The sequence below is a fragment of the Anomalospiza imberbis genome, chromosome 19, assembly GCF_031753505.1.
Source record: "Anomalospiza imberbis isolate Cuckoo-Finch-1a 21T00152 chromosome 19, ASM3175350v1, whole genome shotgun sequence".
Classification (NCBI taxonomy): Eukaryota; Metazoa; Chordata; class Aves; order Passeriformes; family Viduidae; genus Anomalospiza; species Anomalospiza imberbis.
Window position 1 is genome coordinate 11,406,706 of NC_089699.1, and position 19,450 is coordinate 11,426,155.

General features: G+C 44.1%; 2 protein-coding genes across 3 annotated transcripts in view; one reads left to right on the forward strand and one right to left on the reverse strand.

Annotated features, from left to right (window-relative positions):
• The window catches only part of RHBDL3 (rhomboid like 3), a 57,990-nt gene extending 51,502 nt beyond the window's left edge, over positions 1-6,488 (forward strand). For both annotated transcript variants that reach the window (XM_068209711.1, XM_068209712.1), the window contains 3 exons: positions 1,698-1,798; positions 4,323-4,383; positions 5,084-6,488. In XM_068209711.1, coding sequence (XP_068065812.1) covers positions 1,698-1,798; positions 4,323-4,383; positions 5,084-5,355 — 434 coding nt within the window. In that variant the 3' untranslated portion in view covers positions 5,356-6,488. The remainder of the gene's footprint in view (positions 1-1,697; positions 1,799-4,322; positions 4,384-5,083) is intronic.
• A 6,144-nt stretch (positions 6,489-12,632) lies between these two features.
• C19H17orf75 (chromosome 19 C17orf75 homolog) lies at positions 12,633-18,318 on the reverse strand. Its single transcript, XM_068209713.1, has 10 exons — positions 18,118-18,318; positions 17,784-17,864; positions 17,046-17,171; positions 16,475-16,615; positions 16,219-16,276; positions 15,424-15,543; positions 14,715-14,779; positions 14,461-14,597; positions 13,836-13,939; positions 12,633-13,221 (listed from the first exon to the last, which is right to left on the reverse strand). The coding sequence occupies exons 1-10, from the start codon at positions 18,243-18,245 to the stop codon at positions 13,012-13,014; spliced, it is 1,170 nt and encodes a 389-aa protein (XP_068065814.1). The 5' UTR covers positions 18,246-18,318; the 3' UTR covers positions 12,633-13,011.
• Between the last annotated feature and the right edge of the window lie 1,132 nt (positions 18,319-19,450).

Here is a 19,450-nt window from a genome sequence, read left to right on the forward strand (position 1 = left end):
TTTCATCATTAAGCCATGGGGCTTGATTGATTTTTAGTTTGTGCTGAATTGCTTTTATTTATGTTTGGAATTTCCAGCAGTTTGGAGGTGATGGAAGCTGACAGTAGATCAACATCTAGTTAAAACAGAAGGAGGGTGTGAAAACAACCAAGAGCTTTACAGTGGAACTCAGACAGCGATTGACTGCCTTTGTTCAAGATTTATAGTGTTTGCTTGGTTTTTTCCAGCCACATAATTACTTTTTTCCATAAACCCTTTGTACAATGGGCTGCATTGGGTACTAATAAATCCTGCATTCCACGAGACAGTCTGTGGAAAGAATAATTGGACTAGGACAGAGGATGAGGCATGGTACAAACACCAGCGGTATTTACTGCAGAGAAAGGAGTTAGCAGAGCAGCTCCACTGTCCCCTGACTGTTATTTTAACAAACACTAACAAAAGTGGTGACCAATTTGCAACTTCCCAGACATAGCTTTTCTACACAGATACACCTACCAAATCCCAGGGCTTCACTGAAATCTTAGCCAGTTATGAAACATCCTTTATTCTAGTCATGTGCCAGGAGAGAGGAAAATGGCTATATTCATGCTGAGGCAATATAAAAATAACTCAGCTGCTAAATAATCAGGAATAGACAGTAAAATGTAGTTAGGCCACAACTTTTATGGTTCGTTCTCATTTTTCTGGCTTTACTAAGAAGACACATTAAGAATGGAAATTGAGGCACTCAGTGCAGTGTCTGAGGACTTAACTACAAGTTCTTATTACTCCTTCCTTTATTTCTTATTAACTTTTTTCCTTAATGGCAGTGTTTAAGAGCTGAGAAGTCTCAGGGCCATACAAGGAAGGAGGGAGCTATCAGCAGAGTTGGCTGGTGGAAGCTCAGCACTTTCTTGACCTGGAATCAGTTGGGCAATTAGCAAAGAAGTTCATTAGAGTCTATGCTACCAACGACTCTCTCAAGATTTGCCATTATGTCTTTTTCCCATTCCCAGTCATCACAAAGATCTTCATTATCCCTTCCTTGTGACAGCAAATCTGCCTTTCCCTCTCTTGCTTAAATTATTCTTAAAGTCAGCAATGAAAGGAGCTTTGAGTAGATCCAAGCCTCCAACTGGGATAAGCAGAAGCAATGTCTATCTATGTTTGGCTGTATTGTTATTTGTGGTGTCTTTATGTACTTGACCTGTCATTTTGCTGTCATGTGCCTACTGCCTCCATCCAGGTTATTTTTGACTAGTTTTACTCTGAAGTTTTACAGGTAATAAGCTGTGCTTTGATCAGAGGCCTGTGCTAAGTTACAAGTCCCTAGTTCCTTCTCCCTGTGCTAATATTTTTCTTGACAACATAGGAGCTACTTCTGTTTTATCTTCAGGTGAGAAACAGACAGACATTTGTCTGTCTCCTGCTTCCTTGTTCTTTCAATCAGGGAATAAATGCCTTTTTGCAGGACAAGTTTAAAGACACATTGCTGCCTTGCTTGGCTGCTTTTAAAGTAGGTGCAGAGGAATCAATCAGTCACTGCCTTGACAGGGCTGAGTTGGCTTCAGGAGTCAATCAATTTCCCCCTCCTTCTCTTTCTGTATTCCTGACCTGCAGCAATTAGCACAATCAGGCCATAGCAGGGATGTAGGGTAGGAGTGAGTGTGTTTATTTGGTGGGCAATTGTTACAAAGCCTTATTGTTTCCCCCAGGGTCCCTGGCAGTGTCAGTGGCTGACATGAGGGCACCGGTGGTGGGCTCCTCTGGAGGTGTGTATGCTCTTGTCTCTGCTCACCTGGCCAATATTGTGATGGTGAGTACCAGAGTGACTGTCTGACCTCAGAGGGAGCCATGTATGGTGGCCCAAAGGGGCTGGAAGTAAGGCCAGACCCAGCTGTTGGTCACGCAGAGCTTGCCCCAGCTAAGAGTCTTGTGGTTCTGGAATGGAAATATTACCTTGCACTTGGTGGCTTGGTACCCTGATGGCTGACAGTTTGCCAGGACAACCTAAAGATGTTGGTAGTCCAAGATTTATCAGTGTTCTCCAGGCTATCAACTCTCCATGCAATGGCTGACAAATGTTTGAAAAGCAAACTGGCTCTGTAGAAGTGGCAGACCTGTTTCTGTCTGGATGTGCTATGTAATTTTAGTGAGTATCTAAGGAAATTTAGCATTCAATGGATTCATGCGCAGAATATTTCTTATCTCCATTTGTAAAACCCAGACTGAAGCTGAACCCTGGGTTATCTAATGATGCATCTCTTTGCTGTTTCACCTCATGAAATACTTTACAAAGGTGAGCAAATACCAGCATTGTCATTCTTCTAAGGCTGGAAACAGGAGTTCATCCCCAGCCCTCAGCTAGGTGGTGGCAAAGCCCAACACAGCTGCCCGGGGGACTCCTCAGCTGACACCGGGCAAAAAAGGCTTTGGTGATAGAAGATTCACGTGTGGTGGCATGTCTGTCCTGTACCAGCAATATCAGAGCAGAATAACCATGAAAATAAGATTAATGCTCCTCCCCTGGGTCTGAGTGAGAAGATAATTTGAGGCGGCTGCAGTACAGACAGAAGATCTGTTATATGGGTGCTGGAAGATGTGTGTGTGTGTGGTGCTGTTGGAGCCAAGCCTAAAAGAAAACCTTGTACTTGATGCTTGTCTGCAGTAAAGTCAGCAGCTCCAGCTGTGACCCACAGTGGTGCTGCTCCAGACAGTTTTGTAACAGCTGGGAAGTGAGAGATGTCCTGAGCAGAATTGGTCTGCTTCATCCTCTTCAAGCTTTTCAGAGCATGAGTGAGCTGAGGCTGCTGTCCAAATGAGACAGCTGAGTGGCTGGCAGAGAGGTAGGAAGTGGAGGAGAGGGGCTACCCCTAGCTCAGGGTTTCTGCTGGGGAATTGCATCCCTCCATTCAGTTATTTTCAGTGTGATTTATGTTCCCTGCCAGTGTGCCAAGGGAAGTAGGAGGGAGCTTCCTCTGTCTTTCAGGGTGGTAATGCAGACACAGGGTTTTTTAACACCACAGTTCACAGGGTTAGAGGGGGGCATTGGAGGAACTTTTGGTCTGATTTAGAGGAACAGGCTCTTCCAGAGGCGTGTGGAGTGTCTTTAGCAGTTACCTTCCCTGACTTCTTAGAACATCACAATCTGATCTGTCATTTCACTACTCATTGGCTTCTGCCAAATCTATTTAGAGATTGCTACCTTTAGCATCTTTATTTCTCCATTATCCACTGCCTCTCTTCTCATCTGAAATTATTTTTGCTGCCTTTCCAGTTCTGCTGGAGGGATGTTTTTGCTTTCCTTGTCCCCCCTTGTCTCTCTGTGCTCACTAGTTATCTAGATGCGATGCTCCCGCACGCTGAAAGGCGTGCTGGATGTTTGCTGGCAAAGCTCAGTCTGGCACAGCTGGGGACAGCAGGGACTGTGGCAGGGACGGTCTCTGGAATCTTCTGTTCCCTTGTGCCTCCTGGTAACCAAAGGAAATGGAAACATTCCTGCTTGGAAAAATAAATATTATTGGAATTAAAGACATAAAATAACCATCAGGGGGAAGCAATAAAGCGTGTCACCCCAAGGATAAGAGTGAGGGGAGGGATTCAAAGCAGCTACATGGAAATTAAAAATGAAGGAGGCAGCACAGTATTAAGCAGCATGAGCTCAGAGCTTTCTGACTGGGTTAGGTCTTTCTGTAGAGAGAAAAAATCAGTTACTTATTTTGTGGAGGTTTTGTGGAGATTTTTTGCCATCCCAAGTGCCATTAGAGATAGTCTGAAGAGTTTATAAGCATTCTTTTTATTTCTTCAGTGTGACAAATAGGGAGCTTTTCACAAGAAACCCATTATCTTGGTATCTCAGTCTGCCTTCAATAGGCAATTTTTCACTTAGTCACATAATAATAATTTAAAAATAATAATAAAAATGTTGTCATACATCTGGGTTTCTCAAAACATGATCTCTTTTCCTGCTTTAAAATTATGTGCAAGTGGAAAAGGAGGACTTTTAATATTTCTCCATGATTTCTGATTATCATTCAGAGGTTTTTATTCCACTATATTGATTAATAACCAAGCCTGAAGACAGAGGAGACTAAGTCCAGGCTTTCTTATGGCACTGTTTCCTTGATATGCTTTTATTGAAGTCTTTATTTTTTTCTCTATGCTCTGCCAAAGATCTGAGCTGCAGAATTTCAGGGAGCCTGAGGCACAGAAAGTAGCACTGAAAAAGCACAGTAGGGCTTGAATGCTCTGATAAGTTGCCTGACAAGTGACAGATCTAAGTGTAATATCCCTTCAGGTTTGTGTGCAGCATCACTTTGTTTTCCTCGTCTCTTTTCCAGAACTGGTCAGGAATGAAGTGCCAATTCAAACTGCTGCGCATGGCTGTTGCCTTGATCTGTAGTAAGTACCATACAATGCTTGGCACACGTGCAGTCCTGTTTTGTTTGTCCTTGCCATAATACTTCATGCTGATTCAGAGGGTTTTGACTTTGCAGCAATTTTGGTAGGAACTTGCAGCTGGACCTTCTGGCAGCCAAACCACATTGCAGATTTTGGCTTTCAACACAAGCATTTGTAAACAAGGATTTGTCATTAGCCAGCATCTGTAGCTTGTGCTGTTTGTGAAGGAGCTTAAACTTCTTCTCTTTGCAGTCTCAAACATGCAATGCTTTCATAATGATAATACTTGGGTTTCCTAGAGCACATCCTGTCTGGGATGGCAGCAGCATTATACCCACACTGATGAATTCTCTTCCAGCCCAATCCCCAGGGGAGCACAATAAGGGAAATTAAACTGTGTGTTCATCACAGACAACTGTCTTCAAATTCTAACTCATTTTTGTTATGGTTTTGGTATAAATTTCAGAATGTGAATATTCCCCAACCTATCTACATTCTCACAAGCCCAGACCACTTTCCAGCCTCTGGAGAGACCTCATGTCTGTGTGCCACAGCCCTGACATAGCCACAGCTTCCCTGTGCTCACCATACAAGGCAATTTCTCCCTCTCTGTCTCCTCAGGGATGCAGTGCTGCCCACAACGTGGACTTAAGAAGGGATAAACCTAGACAATTAACTTATTTTTTATTCTTTGTTCCAGTGAGCTTTGAATTTGGAAGAGCCGTGTGGCTGCGATTCCACCCCTCCGCGTACCCCCCATGCCCCCACCCCAGCTTCATGGCTCACCTGGGAGGGGTGATGGTTGGAATCACCCTTGGTGTTATCATCCTGAGGAACTATGAGCAGAGACTCCAAGATCAGACTTTATGGTGGATCTTCCTTTCTATTTACGTCATTTTTGTCTTGTTTGCCATCTTCTGGAATATTTTTGCCTACAGTCTGTTGGATCTAAAGCTACCTCCCCCTCCTTGAAAACATGGGACGGAAAACTGGAGAGCAGAAGTCATCTGTCAGCTGTGTTAAATGAATGAAGATGGAGGATCTATTTTTGTATTTAACTTGGGAGGATGATTCTTCTGAACGAGTGTACTGGAGGAGGTGCTTAAAGATCTCATGAAAGAATGGGCTGATCAGTTTGTTCACAAATCCAGCAGATTCTGTAACTCTGGCTGGCCATGCCCTGCAGTTTCTGCCCTGCACCTGGGCACTGACTGCTTGGGTTGTTATCACACATCAATATTTTCTATGAGATACTTGTATTTCCAGGTCAGTGCTGGAATTATGGCCAATTGTTCAGTGAATTTCCTCTACATTACTGAACACTAAAAGGGAAGAAGAGCAGATATTTACTAATTAGAGACTCAAATGGTACTCACAAGGCAGCTTGAGTCTGGTTTCTTTGGACATGTCTGACTGTTCAGCCATACCAGTGCCACTGTCTAATTACTTGAATGGTTCCTAAGGTATTTTAGCCTCTGCTGAAACTTGTCTTGCACAACTTTCAAAGGAATCGGCAGAACTTGATCACACAAAGTGATGGAGAGTGGTCTTCAACCACAGGTCAAATGAAATTGCACTATAAACATTGGGAATCTTAGAGTGTTGTGGATACCCAGCCAGAAGTGACTTTTCCTGTGCATGTTTCACTTGATTTTAATTAATTATTCCCCCTTCCCCAGCCTGCTGTGACTAGAGGGTGTGGCTGGATTGTTGTTTTTTTTGGTGTTTTGGGGGGTTTTTTTTGAGGGATGAAGGAAAGAAGGGCAAATGTTCATTTGTGGTTTTATCAGACGACAATCAGGTGCTGTTTTCTTCTCACTTTTTTTCTGACCACACTGACCTAACACCTGGCCTGCAGTGAGCTCCCAGCAAGGATCTCAACTCTTCCAGCAGGTTCTTACTAGGAAAATGGGACCATGATCACCTCCAGCAGCCCAGGGTGGGAACTATCCAGTCTGCACAGCCATACAATCCATTTGGGGCCAAGCCCACTGAAGGCAGTGGAGCTAAATCAGTTTGTATGTAGCACTGGTTTCCCAGTGAAGTGGAGAGGGTGTTATTTGCTACAGTAATCATTGTGAAATGAAAAACTGGTTTTAATATGACTTCTACAATTTGGAGGATGCCTCTTCCTGAGGCAGTGGATGTTCAGGAGCCCCAGACAACAGTTAGTTGCAGTGATGCCTTTTTCTTTAATGTTGGTCAGGCCCAGTTCAGGCAATCTGTAAGTGGGCTGTGGCACAGTTCACACAATTGCCTGCACAGACCTAGGGACCACATGGGGACATCTGTAGCACAAGCAGAGCTTATAGGTACTCTTCTCTATAAGGTGCTTATTTTGCTTGTCACTTTAGAGAGCTGCCAAATTACAGTCCAGGAGTGTGGGTGCCCTCCTTTTCTCTGCCCTTTACCCACCCATTCAGTGGTCTGGATAAAGCAGCCATAATAGTCTCTCCAGACAAGCTCCTCTCTTCCCTTTTTCTATTTCCTGCTGGTGCCCAGGCACAGCCACAAGAGTCTTTCACAGCACATCCCACGGGCACCGTAGCAGTTGTGTTTGCTCTGTAGAAAAATGTCTCTCTGTGTTGTGGGCTTTATTCTCTCAGCCATGCTATCCATGCTGCCAGATGATACCACAAGCTGGTAGGAGCCTGTCCTTCTAGAGGGGGCATCCACAAGTGCTTATCAGCTGCCCCCTTCTTTGCCTCTTACGCAAAAATAACTGTGGTAGAGAAGTCTTCTCCTACCAAATGCACTCATAAAACTTCTGTTGCCTCAGAAAGAGGGGAGAGAAAATAGGTGTATCTGAAGCCTGGAATAAGCCTTACCTGCAAAAGAAACAATTTTTGGCACCTTTGTGCCCAGAAATGGGATTTCTGAGGGCGACTGCACTTTTGTTCTGCATGGTTAGTACATTGCTCATGGGCCCTCATTGAGGACCAAGAGGAAGGGATAAGGGCCAGAGCTCTGATCATTTTGGAGAAGGGATTGGTTCCCTGAGCCATTTTACCTCTGCAGTTTGGGTCCAGATCCCAGCAGTCACAAGAGTTCCCATGGATTGTTGCAGGTGCTGGCCCAGTGAGTGTCGTAGCCGTGGATCCCCCTGGGAGCAGGCGGGAAGGAGAGTGGGAGCTAGGAGTTCTGACATGGTTATCAAGTAAGGAGGACATTCCTTCCCTCACCTATTGCTAAGCCTTTCTCATTACAGATGCCTTGAAAACAGAGGTGACCAGGAATGGAAGTTCTCCTGAAATCTTAGAAAAGCTTTTAAAATTTTGGTAGAAAATTTCAGTTGCAAAAAAACCCAAATTATTTTGCCTGTAATTTACCAGAGAGCAATGTGCACCAATTGACTTTTATTTTTGCTTTCTCAGCTGAAAGCTACTTACTGCCCACGAGTTTCTTACCAGTCAAGGTTTCCATGCCTTTCCTGCTTCCAGTGTGTGCTCTGAGGTGAAGCAGCAAGATAAAAGTTCAGGAGCCACGAGTTTCTGGATCAGCTTGATCATGGCCAAAATGTCTTTACTCAGCTCAGGAGTGGCAGGGAGCTGAACAGAGTAATGCAGACAGCCTTCCTTGGTTCTTTTTCCTTAGATGAGTGTAGTTTACATGAACTGGTTGAAAACAGCTCTGAAGTTGATCTTATGACTTGTTCTTTTAAACTGTTGTTCCTCTTTCTGACTTCATTCTGTGTCCCCATACCCTGCCTGAGCAAGTCTACAAACAACCCTGGGGATCAGAAAGGCCAGAAGGCAGTGTTAGATTTATGGTAGGTGAAGGAATGAAAGCCTCTCACATTCCTGTTCATCAGAGCTGAAATCTCCTCCCATACATGGAGCAGTTTGTGCACAGAGCCTGTTGTCTGCTTAGAATCAATCAGCTCATGGAGCCAGAAGCAGCACAAAGTGCTTAAGCTTTTAATTATTTTTTTAATCATTAAAATTACAGTGTGAAAACTTGCCATGTTTTTACAGAGTATCATGAATTCCAGTTATGTTATTTTCTAACACACCCAGGAGTGCCACAGTGCTGCAGCACCACAGAACTAACAGCAACCAGGCTTTTCTGTTACCTCCAGATGTCCTTGAAGCTGCTGGCTCATGTTGGAGATGTAATATTCTCCATCCTGCTCATTTGTGGTTCCAACCTGTCACAGTCAGCAGCATGTTCCCGAAGGAGCATCCACCGAGGTACCGGTTTCAGTGATTTGTTGTGGTTTTATTTCAGCTACTGCCAGGATTTTCCGTCAGTTAGATAAAACACGAATCTGTTGAAGCTTATGACTGTGCAGTGCTAGAGGGGAAGGCAAGGACTGTCACAGGTTTGAACAGAGCACCTCGGAGCAAGTTATTTTACGCTGTGTCCTTGAGCGAAGACACAAGACCGGGGGAGAAAAGAAAAAAGCAGCCGTTTGTGCGGTGGATTTCCCGCGCAGTGGGCTCGCTGCAGCACAGCTCCGTGCGGATGAGGAGCAGGGCGGCAGGCGGAGCAGCCGGCGCTGCATGCGGAGCAGCCGGCGCTGCATGCGGAGCAGCCGGCGCTGCATGCGGAGCAGCCGGCGCTGCATGCGGAGCAGCCGGCGCTGCATGCGGAGCAGCCGGCGCTGCATGCGGAGCAGCCGGCGCTGCATGCGGAGCAGCCGGCGCTGCATGCGGAGCAGCCGGCGCTGCATGCGGAGCAGCCGGCGCTGCATGCGGAGCTGCCAGGGACCCCTGCCGGCGGCCGGCAGCAGCACGGGCCCGGCCGCAGGCGGGACGAGGCGCTCCGACGGCCCTGGGGAGGAGGAGGAAAGAGGAGAACCGGGCAGAGCAAAGGCCACGGGGACTGCAGATGGCACCTTTTATTCCTAGACAGGTAAAGATGAGTGTTACACACGGCGGTAATAACACAGACATGAGGAGGGAGAGAGTTGTCGTGCAGTGATGGGAGAGGGTTTTCCAGAAACAATCTCTGAGTGAGGCGTAGCAGTCATAAAAATGCTGATGAATTTACTGTTGCTGAGTTTTTAAGACAACATCTTGTGTCACTGTTTCCCTGTCAGTTGATGAGGAATCTTAGCACTTACGTGGCATATTGTGCTTTTTCACTACTTGCTCCTTTGGCAGTGGGAAGTATGTTATCAACAGGGAAGGGGGAAGCTAGAGAAATTGGTACTAGAAATAAAGCTCAGGGATTCTGTATCCCAACACCTGCTGATGAATTATACTGCCCATGTGTTTTAGAGCAGATTGGGCCCTTTCAGTTTGAACTGGGCCATGGAGGATGGAATCTGACATGTTCAGAGCTGGTACTGACATGACTGCTGACCTCACAAAGAAGCTGCTGTTCTCTGCCAGTATTTAGTCTCACAAGATGGTGGGTAGGACTTTCACACATCCTGCAGTGAGTAAAGAGCTCAAAGGCTGTTCACAAAGATGCAAGCTCAGCTCAATTGCTTTGGAATTGCCTGAAGTGGAACTGGAGAATGGGGACATGGCAGTTCAGCACCAGCCACCTCTGGGGGCAAGCTGGGACTAGCGAGCCCGGGCCAGCACCTCTGAGTATTGCTGCTCCCCTGCTCCTCTTACAGTGGTGGCTGCTTTGCGTGGAAGAACTCAAAGATCCCTTCTCTAATTACTGATGCCAAGAGCTGGTTATAAAGGAGTGCAGTGTATTTTGCAGTTCCATATAAAAAAAATCACACCTAGGACAGAAACCAAGCTTATTTAAAGGCAAATGTATTTTAATGTCACCATTAATCATTGGCTTTTAATTGGGAAAAGCTTTCTAATATGCCAGTATGAAAATTTACAGAAAATTTACTTTTCAGGGTACTTTACAATACAAAGCACAAAATATTCCCTATGATTTAAGTAGCTAAAGTACCATATTTTCAGCAAGCTTGATAGACTCAGTTGTCACTGACTCTCTCCTGACTCCCACAGTGTCTGTTCAGTTTGCAAATAAAGCCAGATTTATGCAGCTTTTCTTTTGCTTACACTACTAATGCTAACAACACATCCAAGTGTTAAACACAAAGCACTAAACTACATAATTTTCTGCCTTAAATACTGAACAAGTGGTACTTTCCCTGTGAAGGGCTAGTAAAACAAAATGATATTTGCAAGGTAAGATGCTATTGTATGTTTCCAAATATTTTTGTATTGTGTACATTCTGTATATTTTTGTTGTGACAATATTATTTGAGTGCAGAATCCATTAAATTTTTTTGGTGGTTTTCTTTGTTTTCTGTTTCTTTTTTTTTTTTTTTTTTTTAATAAAATTGAGTTGTTCTATGTCACATACCAAAAAAACAACCAAGAAACAACTTTCAAGGACAATTTTGTAAGTTTGTCTACAGTTAACATGTCTTTTAACAAAAGAGCCCTTGGTTTGGAGCTCTGCCATGTAATCTTCTAAGAATGACACTGGTAACTCATTTTTATGTCTGTCTAACAGATAAAGGGGAGAGTGAACTGCAGCTTCATCTCTCCACAAGATCTAATGAGAATGCAGAACTGGCTTGCAACTTGTATGGAAATTCAGGTGTTGTCCCAGCTTTTGGCAGCTGTCTCTTCACTGCAGTGACCTCAGAGCTGCAGGGAAGTTGACAACTTGAGTAAATTTTTTTACATTTTAGTGATTTTTTAAATTTTTTTTTACTGGGGAGGACGGTTGTACTCTTTTAACATCAGTCTCTACTGAAAGTTTTCAAATCTGACAGCCAACACGCACATCTTGAATCAAGAGTGGAAACAACATATCCAGAAAAAAGTAAACCCCCCAGCAAAAGTAAACCCCCAACTGATTAAAAGTCCTTCTATCAGTGTGGAAGGCAGAGGCTTATTTTGAAAAATAACTTGTGTTTTTGTTGGGAAGCACTGGGTTAAAGTGTAATTTACAGGAATGAAGATGTATGTAGGAGCAGTTCCTGTCAGATGTGCTACTCCTAAGGGAGGCAGATCACTGCTACCATGTGTGGGACTCAGCTATTGCTGTCAGTTCTCTGCACTGAAATAAACTTTCTGAGACACTCAAATCACTGTTCATTAGCTGAGGACTTTCAGCACAAAGGTAAGGTGGGTTTTGTCAGCTTTTGTCAATTAATACAAAAAGTGTTTCAGCCTACTAGCACCATACGTGTTCTTGCTAACTGTTCTTCACATCCAACTTATTTTTTTAAGCACTGAGCTTTTTCTTGTGTCCTGATTGGCCAAAAAAACTGAACAACCAGTGCTCCAACTTTTTTAGAAATGTACAAGAGTAACAAAAGTTGACATGTTTTATTGAGTGCTGCTGCTGTACTTACTCATGAAGGAAAAGACTTGTTTCTTCTCAGAGCTCCTGCATATGACTGAATGAGGGGTTTGTTTCTTTCACACTACTTTTCTTCTCAAATACATTATATGCCACCTTGGCTGTTAATGCCACATTTGCAGCTTCTCTGCATTGAGGGATAAAGGGTTTTCAACAGGAGACATCAAGGACCACACTCATTGACAATTTATAGGCGTACTGTTGAGGATTTCAAGGTGTTTTATTGTCAGCCTTATCATAGGTTCAACACGGTGGGGTCACAGGAAAGCAGCAACTCCTGCCCTCACAGAACAGAGCACCAGCACAAGTCACACTGAACCACGTTAGTTACAGGCACTGCTTTGGGGGACTTCAAACACCCTCTGCTGCAAAGGGAACCAGCAGGGAATTCTGCTTGTATCAGGTTTGCAGAAATTGCTCTCGGTATGAGGTTACTCAGAGACTTCATGAGTTTTTATTCCAGCTGTAGTCAAAGGTTTCCTCCAGGTATTCTGGCGCCCATGACACGGGTAAGAATCCATTGCTGATACAGTGAAATGTTTTAAAGTCCGAGTAATTAATTTGGGAAGTTCATTTACTTCAACTTCTGAAAAAGTCTTAATCTTAAATGTGGAAACTTTTTAGTTTCTTCATGATTGAAAAACATAGGATTATTTACAGTTATGCAAAACTGTAATATAAGAACATACAAAGAAGGTCTTGCTCACACCTCAGACTAAGGAAGAAGGGGATATAGCCTGGGAATTTCAGATACTGGTGTGTGTGTGTGTGTGTGTGCACATACAAACTGATCACTGCAATGGCTCAGTCTTAAGGCAGCTCTATTTCATACAATTATCAACTTGTTTACCAGTGGCAGCAGAACAAAGCAGCAGTGTGAAAGCAGAAACCAGACAGACTTGGTACCTAGGTTCTCTTATCTAAACTAAAATGATTAATTCATTATCTAGATCTATCCAGATGTTTGTACTTCTTCATTAAAACAAAGTAGCCAGATCTAAATTATTTTAAAGATATTTAAAATATTTAGAACAGTGACATGCTTGCCAGGTAAAGAATTTGGGTTTGGTTTTGCAATGACTATAAAAATCAAACGTCATGATTTCCTCAGAACAGGAGCAAGTCAGTTGGAGAATCTGAAAACTCTGGAGGAGTTTGTATTATCTGACATTTACACATTAAAAAAGCTCATAGTGCTTTGTCTAAAAACAAGAAAAGGCAGGTGAAATTGCAACTAAGGTTTAACTTGAGCTATACTTTAAAATATAAATTAAAAATCCTGCAATAGCTGCATTGCACAGAAGAAATTAATGATTTATACATAAGATAATTTTAAGCCTCTGATGTTTCTCTCATGAATTCCTCCAGGACGGTCACTACATTCCTGGCTTCTGGCATTTCTGCATGTTCTACTTTCACAATCTTCAGCAGGATGTCTCCACTGCCACAGTTCTTTAGGAACAGGTAGCACTTGAACAAGGCGTAGTGGTTCATTTCAGCCTGGCGGATAAACCTCTTCAGGTTGTTAATGTCCTGGATAGCCTGGGCAAAGAGTAACAGAGCATTTTCTTATCCTCCTACATGCAATGAAAACACACTATTGTGGAAAATAAAGGGAAAATAGCAGGAGAAGCAAAAGCATTTCCAATAGAAATTTTGTATTACTACTTAATAGTAATGTAAGAATTGATTACTGTCTTGGATGCTTATTATAGCTTTCACTGTAATGATGCAAAATGTGTCAACACAACCTGATGTGTCCCAACTTGTAGCATGAATTCTATTATGGCAGCTCACCTAAGAAGTGTTAGTTACTGAATCCCTGTTACCAGTTATGTGAGATTGTGTGTGCAAGTTTCAGATTAACAGTATTTGAAGAAAACAAACAGCAACAAAGAAGGTGGGTCTTACTTTAAATGTGAGTAAACACCTTTGGAGCATTCACTGAAGAAACTTTGACACTACTTTACAGCTGTTCTTGTCAACTACAGTAAGCCAGCCCTCAATTAAACTTCAGAGTTAGTCAGTTAATGGAATACAGACATCATAACAACCTAAAACTTTTATTCAGTGCAAAATAGTATTTTGCATATAGTATTTGCTCCCTCAGTAACCCAAATATCTTCTTCAAGTCTTTAACATATATGAACAGGTACCTTCAATTTAAAGTTTTCCAAAATCTGCCGGAAGAGAAATGGATTTCCACCTTCAGCACCATTCACAAAAGCTTGCATCCAGTCCTCACAGAATCTGTTGCTTCCTGTTAAATGTTCAGGAATACAGAGAAGACATGAGAAAAAGCAAATGAGCTCAACATAAATATACAGCTGCATTCACCTGGTTTAATCACTCTCACATAACAAGTGATAGCAATATACCTGGACCAGGAAATGAGTCTTAAGGAAAAACAATACACATGGAAAATAAAAGCAAACACAGCTAGAGTGATTACACAAGACTGTGTTCTGATTGTTGAAGCCCTTTTCCCAACATTTGTCAAAATCACAATAGGAAAAAAAGTTCTGCAGATTCCCTGAATTGTACAGGTCATACTTTCATGGTCCACAAACCAAATGTACTGTGGATTTTACTACCAAGCATTTTCAACCTAGAGTTCCAGCGTGTCTGGTATAACAAACTATTCTGGTACCTCATAGGAAAACAGAACCTAAAGTTTCTGGGCCTATGATGTGAATATCCTCAACTACCTCTAATGTCTCAGCTCTCAGCAGCTGATGGATCCAGGGGAGCAACAGGAAGCGTTCCCAGCTGTAATCTCACCTGCATTATGCAGCTGGGGCTGAGGTCCACTACAGTCAATAACCATGGACTTGTGCTGTTCCTCTGTCATGGCAATGCACAGGGAGGTCATTGTGCCTTCCTGGACAAGTCCTTGGAGGCTGGCAGCTGCCAGGAACCTGACACAGAAAGCTCTTGTCAACTGCTTGCTCCTTTACAGCTCCTGCACACCGAGGGGACTGTCAGACACAGTAGCCGAGTTACTCAAAGGTTCCTTGGGCTCTAAGTATCTTTACCTGCTGATGTCCTTTTCTGTTCTTTCATCTGCATTTTTGACTTCTACAGGAGTGTAACTCAGAGCCTTAAACAAAAAAAGAAACAAAAAAAGGCAAAATCTGGATGCAACTTCAGTATAACTTTCGTAGCTATATTGCAGTTATGAGCAATTAATACATAATGTGGTACTTTAAAAATTGTTCTTGTCAAGGCAGTACTCTGTATTATTGCCATTGCAGCTGGTTCTGCACTCTGAAGAAATTCAGCGGTTACACTCTGTTGGCTATTCCATCCAGAACCTCCTCAAACTCAGGGACTAGAGCTAGGATTAGTCTCTTTTCTGTTTCCAGTGAATTACAGAAGACACGTACACAATATAACACCCCTTTTCATTCAGACAGTTATGGCATGGACAGACTGCTCATGCTATTTCTGATTTTCTTACTCTAATTTCAGTGTGGACACCATTAGGTAATTTTTTTTTTTTAAGTGACAGAAGAAATTGTTACGTGCTTCTTTAGCAATAAGCAGGGGAAAAGTACTTGCTCTGAATTAAAAAAAAAAAAAAAAAAAAACAAAATAAAACAAACCCACCAACAAAAACAAAAAAAGAAGGATTTTTCATTTCCTCCTACTGGGAAAGCAAATGCAAGAAATATTTTAACCATGCTGGAGTCACTGAGATGCCTTCTGAAGGGTTTTCAGTTACCTAGTTTTAAATACACTTACAGCATGTAGCAAAGAGGCAAGTTTGTCCTGGAAGAGCTGCACGACCCTCTGGATAGGGCAGATGGCATCCTCAAACCAGCTCCTCAGGTAAGGGCTAACACAGGCCTCCAAGTTTTTTTGCTGTAACACATTGAAACATTAAAACTTTAACTAAAAAACAGATTTCTACATCAATAGAAGCCTATTAATAATCTACTCAACCTAAGATAATTGGATGTTAGAATCTTCTTAATTTCAAACCACAGTGAACTAAAATAATGAGTTTGAGATTTAAAGCCTCACTTTATCAGCAATGAAAAGCTTTGCATTTTAAGAAACAGCCAGAAGTGTAATATGATGGTATATACTGAGTGAAGACCACACAACAGCAGATGGGATGACAAAGAGACTTAAAATCCAGAACTTCCACTAGAAAAATGTGACAAGAAACTCACAAATGTCCTTTCTTAACATTCAGAACTGGTAAGAATTGAGGTGGACATTGATAAGTTCCTTGTAGACCATTATCTTTTATTGGTTAGTCTTCTCTCCAAATCTAACTGTAAGTGACCTTTAAGAGATTTATGACTGACACAAAAAGGTCCCCCCATTCTTTTTTCCTTTTGACTTGTGTGGCTGATGGCACCTTAGACCTTAGCACCTCACTACAGTGAGGCAAGCATCTCTCCCTGTGTTTCATACTGGTACTTGAAATACCTATTTTGTCTCTACAGATTAGATCTTCCAGATGGTTTTAGCAATTAACCTGCATAAATACTAATTTTCACCACTTAAAAAAAAAAAGTTAGGCTTTACCTCCAAATCAAGGTTTATCTTCAGATTTTGAATGTATTTGTCCAGCTCAAGTCTGAAAGTATCTTCTTAAGGGAAATAAGATGCATCAGTTTAGACCTGTATTTTTTCCTTTCAGTATATGGCTGTTACTGACTTGTTCAGTTACTGAAAGGTGTGCACAAATGAGCTGATTTCAAGTAGGAACAGACAAAATGACAAGATAATGTTACCTCGTTTCCCTCTCCATACAGGTAAAGAAAGTTAAAGGGAAGGATATAGTTCCAGACCTTTCTCTGAGCCACCTAAGAAACAAACCACGTATTCTGGAGCATTGATGTCTGATTCCAACGTTGCCATTTCCAGAGGACTTTCTTGTTGGAAACGACAGTAGTAACAACCAACTTTACTTTCTGGTACGCTATGAGAAAAGAAAAAAAAAAAAGAAAAAATACTACTTTCTTCCAGATACATCACAGTAAATTAGTGCAAAAAGCAGACATGCACGATTTCTGACATGATTTTAACTGTTAGCACTGGTGGCTCCTATGGCTGTGGTAGGTGCAGCTCTTAGACCTTCTCTTTTTTCTTCTGTGTGATCAGAGTTGTTTGAAAGGAAATAATCATAAACATCTGTAGTATTTTTTCAGTATTCAAACAGTAAATTATTTAAAACAGTATTTTTCTCAAAGTTATCTAAAAAAGGAAAGTGTCATTGTGTAATGCCATTATTAACAGCAGCAACAGAGTGGGAACATGGAATCAGGATTAAACCTAAGTGCAGCAGCAGGCAGGCAAGATGTGCCAGTGTTCCTTACAGCTCTCATTCACCAGTAATTTCAAAAATTTACCTCAGCCCCACTGATGCTACATTCCCCATTCCTTCAAACAGCGCTCCTTTAGTAAGACGCTTAGCGATGAAACTGCGCAACTCCGTCTCCGCTTCAGCTGGTAAGTTGGTGTCCAGCAAGGAGAGGCTTTAAAAACCAGAAGAAATCGTTACCAAAAGGCAAATGTTATTGTTTTGTGTCTCTCAACATGTGCAGAACCTGCCTCTAGCAGGGGTGTCCCGGCAGTCTCTCTCTGGTGATAGCTAAGGCAGCTCTGTGACTTTTGGCCCATCATGAGCAGTCAGTGGTTTGTCCACTGGCCAGGAGTCTGGAGATGTGGTGTCAGCTCATGCTGACCTTCCCAGCAGCTACGGATAAGACAATGCCCTCTTTGTTCCTATGTTTCCCCAGCTGTAATACAGAGCTTATGGAAAGATGTCCATTGAAAATTAGTCAATTCCTGTTGCATGTTACCTACATGAAAAGCTAAGTCAGTACAGCAATATCAAGTACTAGTAGCAAAAAAAAAAAAAAAAAAAAGAGTTCAAACTCAAGGATGATAGTTTCTGTTCAATACATTACTTGAGCTCTGTATATGTGTCCATTCCCCAGGTATTCCAGAAGAAGTGCCAGAATGCTTTCACAGGGGTTGTGTATTGAAAGGATTGCAGAGGACCTAACAGTGACCTGACAGCAATACGGCAAAGACTTCAAATCGGGATATTCCCGTGATTGTGCTGCTCTGCAGCTCGGCTTTACCTGAAATCTTCGGTGGAGGGTGTGTGTGCCACGGCGCCGCCGGCACTGCCATCCCCGCCGGCAGCTCCCTGCTGCGCGGACCTGGAACCCAAGTGATTCCCGGGCGTGAGATTACAGCCGTGACCCGCAACAGGGAACAGCGGCTGCGGCAGGGGAAAGGCACGGCCCGAGGGCGAATGGAAGCAGGAGCAGGGAATCCGTGCATTATGGGAGGGAAACAATCTCATCGGGGAGAAAGAGAGGAGGAAGAAAAAAAAAACCAAAGGGAATTCAGGGAGGTGGGAACAGCCAAGGCCTGGGCACGGCCTCCCCGCGGGGGAACCCGACGCCTCACCTGCGGTAGCCATAGAGACCGTGGTAGGTGCAGCCGTGCCGCTCCGGCCGCCGCTCCTCGCCCGCGCCGCCGCCCTCCTCGCTGCTCTCCAGCTCCCGCTCATCGCCGTCCGGCAGCGCCGGCAGCATCGCGGCCCCGGCCCCTCCGGAGCCGCGGGGAGCCGCCGGGCCGCGCCGCCGCCCCGGCCCGGCCCGCCCCGCCGGGTGTGCCGTGAGCCCGCCCCGCGGCCCGGCGCTGGGAGGAGCCTGCGGAGCGCGCGGGTCGTGCCCGCACCGGGGGCGTACGGAGCCGTGCGGAAACGGCTCCGGCTGCTGCGGCTGCTGCGTTTGTGCCATGCACAGGAAAATGCAATACGGGCGCCGCAGTGCCTCTGTCAGGACAAGTGACCCTGCGAAAGCCGGTCACTGACTTAACGGCAGGACCTGCTCAGATCACGTTTAGAATTACAGAATGGTTTGGATTGGAAGGGGGTTTTTGCAGGATTAGCCATGCTAATGCTGCTTTTAAAAAGTTCTGCTTCTGAAATACTTTTTCCGTGTTAAAATAGCACATTTGTTAACTCGGCCGTGTGTGTGTGACTACTACCAGGTAGTTACAGAATCACAATCGCAGAATCACTGGGGTTGGAAGGCACCTCTGGAGACCATCCAGTCCAACTCCCCTGCCAAGGCAGGGTCACCTGGAGCAGGTGACACGGGAACACATCCAGGTGAGTCTCCAGAGAGGGAGACTCCACGATCTCCTTTTGCAGACAAGCCCCTAGGGAGTAGCTGCGACCCCCAGCTGCAGCAGGGCCACTGCCAAGAGTTGGACGTGGCTGGTGGCTGGACTTGATGATCTTACAGGTCTTTTCCAACCTCAGCGATTCTGTGATTCTCTTCTAAGCACCCAGCGTACCTGTGGTGAGCTGGAGCGCCATGGGGGTAACACAGACACACCCGCTGATGGATAATCATTGTAACAGAGCGGCCAGCCCCCTCCAGGCACAGGGAACTGATGGCTCAACACATTTAAGTCGGTTTTGTTATGTTCTCGCACCCAGCAAGACAGGCACTGCCAGCACCAGAACACTGCACAGAGCAGCCCAGTAACAGTGGGGAAAACACAGTTTCTCTGTGACATTAAACACGAAGACAAGCAACGGTTTACATTATGAGGAAACTCTTTGCTCTAAGGATGCTGAGGCCCTGGAACAGTCCGTCCAGAGAAGTTGTGGCTGCCCCATCCCTGGAAGCGTTCAAGTTGGACAGGGCTTGGAGCACCCTGGTCGAGTGGAAGGTGTCCCTGCCCATGGCAGAGGGGTGGGACGAGCTGGGCCTCCCAGCGCCGAGCA